The sequence below is a fragment of the Ursus maritimus genome, unplaced genomic scaffold, assembly GCF_017311325.1.
Source record: "Ursus maritimus isolate PB19 unplaced genomic scaffold, ASM1731132v1 scaffold_50, whole genome shotgun sequence".
Taxonomy (NCBI): domain Eukaryota; kingdom Metazoa; phylum Chordata; class Mammalia; order Carnivora; family Ursidae; genus Ursus; species Ursus maritimus.
In genome coordinates, this window is record NW_024426664.1 from 2,209 (window position 1) to 10,322 (window position 8,114).

The following is an 8,114-nucleotide window of genomic DNA, read 5'->3' on the forward strand; positions in this document are numbered from 1 at the left end:
CACATCACAGACTCTACACTGTCTTTGACTCACTACTAAGGCTGGGTGACAGTGGGACTCTATGTGCCTTCAGATCACCGTTTGATTTCCTAAGCTTAGTCCTTGACTCATTTTAGAGTAAAAATTCAGTGAGAGAAGATACTATTTATTTTCTCATAGTTCTTTTTTCCCCAGCATGTAACATGCATATAGAATTTAGTAGGTACTCAATGAATAATTGTTGATTGATTGAATGAATAAAATCTGAGAGCAGCCTGACCTAGGCTGCTGGAGGATAAGGCGAGTAGAGAAGAGTGGAGTAGTCTTAGTTACCCCAGACAAGGCCATTCTAGACCAGCCACCAGCCAGTTGATCTTCAGACATAAGAGTGAGCTCAGCCACGCCCAGAAGTGTTCATCTGCCTCCAGTGTAAATTATCCATTCACAAATTTATGAGTGAAATAATTTGCTGTTTTAAGCTTCCGAGGTTTAGAGTTATGCAGTATTACTGTAATAATTGCTTACAGAAATAGCAGAAGTGGGTACTTCATTGAACAGCCTGTGGTGTGGCTTTGAGAAGATAAGGCTATATTTCATTGCAATAGAATAAATAGGTAGGCTCTCCGGTGAGCTCTGTACCAACTCCACGGTTAGATGTCTCACGGTTCCAGAGATCGGGACTCTCTGAGCCCATCCAAAATGGAATGACTATTGAAATCATCTCCTGTGTAATATAGCTTCTTAACTCAGGGACCACTTTGGAGGGCCACCTGATTTTCTTCTTAGAAAGGTATCTCAGGAATGCCTTTAGCTTTTTGGTGATGAATCGGGAGAAGACTCCTTTGCAAAGATTACACACACACGTACACACACGACACGACACGACACGTACATTATGTGCACAAGTAGTCTCGTGTTTTCTCAGGAGAGCCATGGGTGTCTCATCCTATTTCTCTTTTTCTTTTTGGTAGCTGGCATCTTTTTTTCTGTTTTCAGCTTGAAATTCTACATTTAAGGGACTGAGAATTCAAGGCATAAAGAAGAAAATTTTTTCATAGAAATTCAGGTTGACTAATTTCCTTCGATTCATCACGTACGTGAAAAGCATAAAACCAGTGGTCAGTAAACGTTTGAGTGGAATCCCATCCTCATTAGGCTGTAAGGAAGTAATATCATCTAGTTCTAGCCTGTATTTCACAGCAACCTGAGTGATTAATAAAAATGCCAAGGTCATACAAATCGACAGTGGGGAAGTTGGAATATAAAACATCAGGGTATTTTTTATTAGCTATGATGCTCGTTTCATTACTACTTATTTGTCGGAAAGGGGAATCCCAGGTAAGGAACTTGGGCCATTTAGATCACTTAAGTCTGAAGCTGCAAACTGCTTGTGTTTTTATTTGAATGACGACCTACTGGAGACTCCTGATTAATAAACATTTGGGATATTTGGGATGTTTGGGATATTTCTATGTCTTCTGAATTCTTAGAATGACCTTGGCCTGGTTCTTCACACTTTGAACTGCACCCTAAATGCTCAAATGTGATGTATCCATCTCATCTGGGAATCGGGATGGCTCCCCAAAACAAGAGCCTTGCGGCTGGCCAGCTTCATGACATGCCTGTATTTATTATGATCCCCAGGGCAGCACATTTCCTGATGGACAGCGTGTCAAATAGTTCAGTGTCTTCCTTGGGAAAAGGACACACAGTAAGTGATTTACTGAAGCAGTGCCTGGAAGTATCTTGTGAGTGATGAAACAAATACATGATTATGACTTACAACATGTATATTCTCAAATGCATTTAGTGTAAAGATACAATTATCCGGAAGTGATGATGAGGTATTATTTTGTTCATTTGACACAAAAATGAAGCACATAATTGCTAGTACTGAAAGGCACACAAATATTCACTGGGAGAACTTGAAGTAGGACCCCGGTTTCCCCATTTCAAGTGTATGTTTTCCCCGAAGCTACAGGGGAAATGGTATTTTCATTCCAGGGTCTAGTGGAATCAAAGCATCACCAGAGATGGGTGCTTCAGCTAAGTAGTACCCCCTCTCTGTAAGTGAAAAGGGAGAATGATTAGACTTTTTGATACCCTAAAACCCAAGGAATGACCTTAACTCATTTGTAGGACTTGCTACGTATCTAGTCTTCCTTAAAGCTCGGCCCACTCTCCTACTTTAAAGCACACCCTCTCTTACTGCTGTGTGTAACTGGAAGCAAGTACGTGCCTCCCAGTAGAGACCCCAAAGAGGCAAGGAGCCAGCTGCAGGTTGGGGTACAGGCTGCAGGTGCCTGGAGAGCACTGTGCACATGCTGCACAGAGGTACAAGGCTGAGTCTCCAGGCTGGGAGCCTGCGATGTGCAGGGACAGGCGTCTGGCGCTTTTGTTGAGGAAGACTGTGAATCTTCCATCTTCAGTTTTACCCGTAACTGAGAATATCGATATCAGGAATTCAGGACCTTTAGCAGGGTATTTTTTGTACCACGGGAAGTAATCAAATAAATCATTATTGTAGTCACAGTTCAGAATAGAAATCTTTCCTTCTTGCACGTTCAGGGACGGAATTTGCTTGACCTGCTGCTGGTCACCCGTCTTCTGTTGACCATTCACCCCTGTTTGGAAAGAGAATAACAGATTTTAAATTCTATTCTTTAAGTCCCCACAGAAAAACATCATGAGCCAGAACACAATGCAAAATAAAACACAACTTCCCAATGATCCCATCTCCCAGCCTTGTGGCGCCTCATGGAAGTTTTCTACTATTTTCAGACCTCCCGCCCAGAACTCACAGTCTGGCTGAAGCCACAGAATCAACAGCGATGCCCCCAGGAGCTTGTCCATTTCTACCGTGGACACAGGTTGTCTTCTCTTCTGCCCAAGCAACCATAAATCTGACTTCAACTTCCTGCACTTCATTCATTTCCTTCCACAGAGCCTTCTATTTCCAGTATGAGCTGCCCTGTTTTTAACTGTTCATCTTTGTAAAAGGAAGCACTGCCCCCTTTAGTCCTCATGTAGAAAAATTCTGAAAATGTATTTCTGTTTCCTAAAGATCAACTTGCAATCCCTCCCCCATAAAAATGTTAGAATAAGAGATTGATGGTGTTTGGGGAGAACACAGGGTATGATGTTGTCTTTACCATGGTTACAGATTTAGAATACGGGGAGTTTGATAGCTTAGCCTTTAATGTAATTGCGTTCTAACATGGTCTTCAGAGCTGTCCATATTTGCTCTGAATTAACAAATGCCACAAGGCAATTAACGCTGATATAAATTCTGGACACTTCTCTTAAAAACACAGATCAACACAACAAAATTTATCCTCTGTATTAAATCATCCGCTGCAACGTCTCTCTTAGAACTTAGATGTGATTATTTTGTGTGTTCTGTATTGTCAAATGAGAAACCATTACATAATCCTGTAAAGTTTAGAAATGGCAGGAAGCCGTAAACGTGAAAGGCACCAGAAGATGCCAAAAGGCAACATGTTTGTTTGCCTTCACTCTTGGTCTATATGTAGTGTACGTCTCCCCAGTTTAATCCAATGGAAGAGGCGAGAAGAATCTATTGTGCTTTCGATGTTAAATCAGTAGGGCAACTAGTGATTGCAGCTAATGATAAATCTCAAAATAATGTTTTGGAATTGATTTGAGCAAAGACAACAGAACACAAAACAAAACAATTTCCAGTGCATATTTTATATGGGAAGAAACACTTTAATTTTTTATTCGAATAATAATGAAACTAACATTCCAAGAAGTCACACTAACTATCCAATTCAGGACAATCTGATAAGTTGTCCTTGTTTCATATTATATAGTTGAAATGTGAAGTTTCAGTGAAAGAATGTTCTCTGGTTCGTTCATGTATTTTTGTATTTTATCAACATGTATTTCATTTCTATGTGGTCCCTGCCACTGTGCTGGGTTTAAGGTTTCAAAAACGATTCTGGAACAATCTTCAATTTTAAATACCTGGTGGTCTAAATTAAAAGACAAATGTGTAGTTACATCCTTACAACATGGCATGATACATAAGAGCCCTTACTGAGGAAAACAATGGTTATTCTGTCATGGTGGCTCTAGGAAGCACATATGCTAAGTTTCTGATGATTAGTTCTTCCAGTCGGTATCTAGACACACATTTCTTAAAAATGAAAAAGATTCTCATTCTATTCATTTATGTTCTTGCCCAGGATATCAGGGTACAGTCAGTGAAGCAAGGTTACGATAAGTGCTGTGGGATAAGGGCTAATGACAGGAACTTGATCTTACACAGTTGTGAAGTGAGCTCCAGAAATGAAGGTCTAAGGGCTGTTGGATAGTCAGAGAAGGACTCCCTAACCAATCTAAGAACCAAGCACGTCTAGCTGGGGAAGTGTGACTGGAGGGGAAGTTTATGGAGAAATCTAGGGAAGCTACTGCCCCATGTGGCTACCATCTCCATGGGTCCGTTGCCAGGTGGATGGTGGGGGTTGGTCAACAGAGTCAGCAACAGGAGAAAGGGCTGGACCGTGTAGTCATATTTATTTTGAAATCTTTGTGTGTGAATTTCAAATGTGAATCAATTTGGGTCTGCATCTATCCATTACGTAACCCTTGTTCCTGCTTCATGACATTTTTAGTATTTTTTTATTGTATGCTACATAATGTAATAATGCGTAGAAACTGGATTATTTTGTCTCCCTCTAAAAAATGTTAACTTTGTTAAATTCCTAGTAAATCACTTAGATTTCGTGGGGCTGGCTTCAATCTCTGTTAGGGCAGAGATTTTTTTTTTTTAATTTTCTTTTTGTTTTAGGTGACAACACTTACTTTTAGTGTTCGGTCCTTATTCTGGTGACTCAATTGAAAGTCTAAGGTGTTGAGCAAGATCTCTTTGCTCTGGAAAGCCCAGAGATCCAATGTCTCCCCAGCATAGAGCAACTTCTGAAATCTCCTTAGAGCTTTTACACCCTCAGACGCTGTTTTCTGCCAGGCTTTCTGATGTCTCTCTCTGTGCATGCGCAGTTTACGTGTAGGCTCAGAAAAGGTCCTATACTGATGTCACAGTCCTATTATATGAGGCTCATTTCTCTCCAATACCGGTTTCCCGCCGGTCCCAGTTATAATAACAACGCTGATTCTCATCTCTGTTTTCGCCATTCAGCAAGGCTCCTGCTCTCCGCTGGGGCTCCAAGTCCTCGTGCTGAGGTGTAGAAAACACCCCCAGGAGAGAAATGCTGAGCACACATGGGAGTCCCTTTGCAGGCTTGCTTTCTTCCAACACAAGCATTCACTGTCTGCACTCCTCGAAAACACTTCTTTCATGTGTTTTCCAATTATATAGTAGTTTACAGCTAGAAGATAATTCCACTATTAGCTATACTGCAAGAACCAGAAAATCTTTTTCTCTTAAGATAACACTCACATATTTCCTCTCTTTTAAAGGCAATTGTCCATTTTATTCACTAGTCAAAATGTGTCATGTTTATGTATCATATTTAGCATATCCTGTGTGTCTTATTTAGAAATGCTTTCTGCATTTAAAAAGGAATCAGGGTCTCTAGAAAAGTAATGTTGCTTATCATTCATTAGTTTCACAATTCTTTTGATTAGTCCTCAATGCAGCTATCCCTCTCCGTGCTCTGTGAGTATGTAGGCGTGCTGAGTGCCCCCTGTACCCTTCACCTTATAATATACAGACAACGCATTTCAAGGATCTGGTTTATTTTAAGTCCCTCCTAGCATAAGAGTCACCCATGCACACTGTCTTATCATTTGCAAATTATATTTTAGGACTCAAATTTGCCAAGATCTGCTTTGCTTCACACACACACACACACACACACACACACACACACACACCACCTGCACTTTTCCCTGACCCGGAGCACTTTTCCCTACCCTCTTCCATCCTTCAGCTTGATGAACTCCTATTAGACGGTTAGGTTTCAGGCTGGGGGGTCACATAGCCCAGAAAGCGATCTCTGACTGACATGTATTTGTTTTCATAATATCCTTTTCTCTCCCAATTCAGTTCTTCTCTTCGTTTACAGGAACTTTATGATAACAAAAATGTGCTCCCCGCTCAACTGTATGTTCAACGAGGAAAGGAACTCTTCATTTAGTCAAAGCTCCCTATCCAGGTCTCACAGGTACTCAAATAAATATCTGCTGGACGATTGAATGTGTGGAAGTACGAGTCATGGCGGCGGGAAACACCGTCCCCAGCTAGATGAGGATTCTGAGGTACAAAAACGGTGACTTACTCGCCCAAAATGCTACAGCATATCTGTCATTGGAAACTAGATTTTTTTCAATGGCTTCCCACACACTAACAGAGAGGAAAATGGTATCAATAAATACTACTGAATATGAACAGAGCGAACAATTAAATGCACTGTACGAAGTTGGAACAAAAGACAAGAGAAGGATTACAGAGCAGAGCGTTGCTCTTTCTTTGACACTTTATGTCTAAGGTTTGACTTTCTTATGACTTCCCTTCATACACGAGCATCATTTAGGGTGGGGAGAAAACAGCTTTCAGGGTGAAAATACCCGCATAACATAAGCCTTATAACTGGGCTTGAGGGATCTGCTAACTGGATTTGCTAAGTCACTGGTTCCCCGACTTAGAGATTAGGAGGTTAGGCATGGTTTAGTTTCGGACAGAGACGGTCACTACGTTGAATACTCATCAGCATTTCCAAGGGTTTGGAAAGTGGAATCCCTTTGATCAAGTGTGCCCTTCCCCACACCACGTTAGAAGATAGCGAGAGCGTGCAAACATCTCTCCCGTGCTGCTGGGCGCGGGGACTGCAGCCACACGCCTGGGTTCAGGCTTCGGGTGGGAAGCTCTATGCGCCCACTGCGTGGAAGTAGGAGGCTGAATCTCTGGTCTGGGATGCGGAAAGCTCTGCCCATCCTTCATACTAATAGTGGTCCTTCGTTTATTTCTCTTCCTTTTATTCCCCATTTAAATATATCAGAAAAAGGATCCTGGAGCTTTTTTCAGGGTTCTGTCTGTACCAGTGAAAGCTAGAAAGATGCAGAAGAGATACAGGTGAGATTGGTGCTTTCTTGCTCATAGAGATGAAGCGGGAGGCTCTGCTCCACATTGACGTTGACCGCTCATTCCTGTCCAGAAAGAGAATCAGATATATCTCATATCTGATGATCAATCTGCAGTATTTACCTAGTAACACAGTGCCACAGAGATCTCAGGATGAACCATCCCGGTGCCTGCCCCATAGTGCTGAGTTGTGGTGCATTTAGAAATGCTTTCTGCGTGGGTCAGGAGATGCAGGGCAATGGACGTGCAATGCGAATCGTATTGGGCCCTTGCTCCTACTCCGTGGGCTGGGTGAGCTATGGCTTCATGTGCAGGCTGCAGGTGTCTGGAGAGCACTGTGCCTCCACAGCGCAGAAATAAGTGAATGAGTCCCCAGGCTGGGAGTCTGTGATATACAGGTGGCTGTTACGTTCCTTGGTATTGACTGTGAAAATTAGCCTTCCTTTTTGCTGCATTCCAGAAGCAATGTACGACAAGGATGTGAGGCGTCCTTCAGGGCTTTGTTGGAACCACTGCACACTGGTCATGGAGCTAGAACAATTGCACATCATTGAGGCATTTCTGCCCTCTTGGAGGGTCAGGACCTTAGGACTCTGCTCCACCTTCATCTGTGCTCTTACCCCTGTTGAGAAAGAAAAATAGGCATAGGTGATGGTCACTGCAAAATGACTAGCTGTTTCCAAGTGTAGGAAAACTCTCCCTAGCTTCCATCGTCATGGTAGAGGACATAGCCCAAGAGACTGGTGTTCTCTCTCTTCCTCCACTTCTCCTTCCCACCCTTGTTTCTTCCCAAATTCAGTTGTGAAATGTCTTCAGGTTCCCGCTGGATGTTCTTAACTCACAGCAAATCTGTATCCACAGGAGGCCCAGCAAGATTCCCATTTGTGTCTGCATGGTTCTTGACTCTTGTTGTATGGACACTCCTTGATGTCAAGTCCCTTTAAATAGTGGCATGTGTCATACCATGAGCTTGAAGCTAACTTGTTCCTGTAACCCATCAGTGTCATGATATAGATGTGACAGCAGCCACTCCTAAGCACTGTCACTCAACTTTGTAGTGGGAGCTCCA

The 8,114-nt window shown here is 42.4% G+C and overlaps 1 gene segment (V, D, J or C); it reads right to left on the bottom strand.

The window, feature by feature from the left end:
• Positions 1-1,589: 1,589 nt before the first annotated feature.
• LOC103680418 lies at positions 1,590-2,947 on the bottom strand. The segment is given in 2 exon segments: positions 1,590-2,603; positions 2,781-2,947. Coding segments are annotated over 2 exon segments (546 nt in total).
• Positions 2,948-8,114: the final 5,167 nt, after the last annotated feature.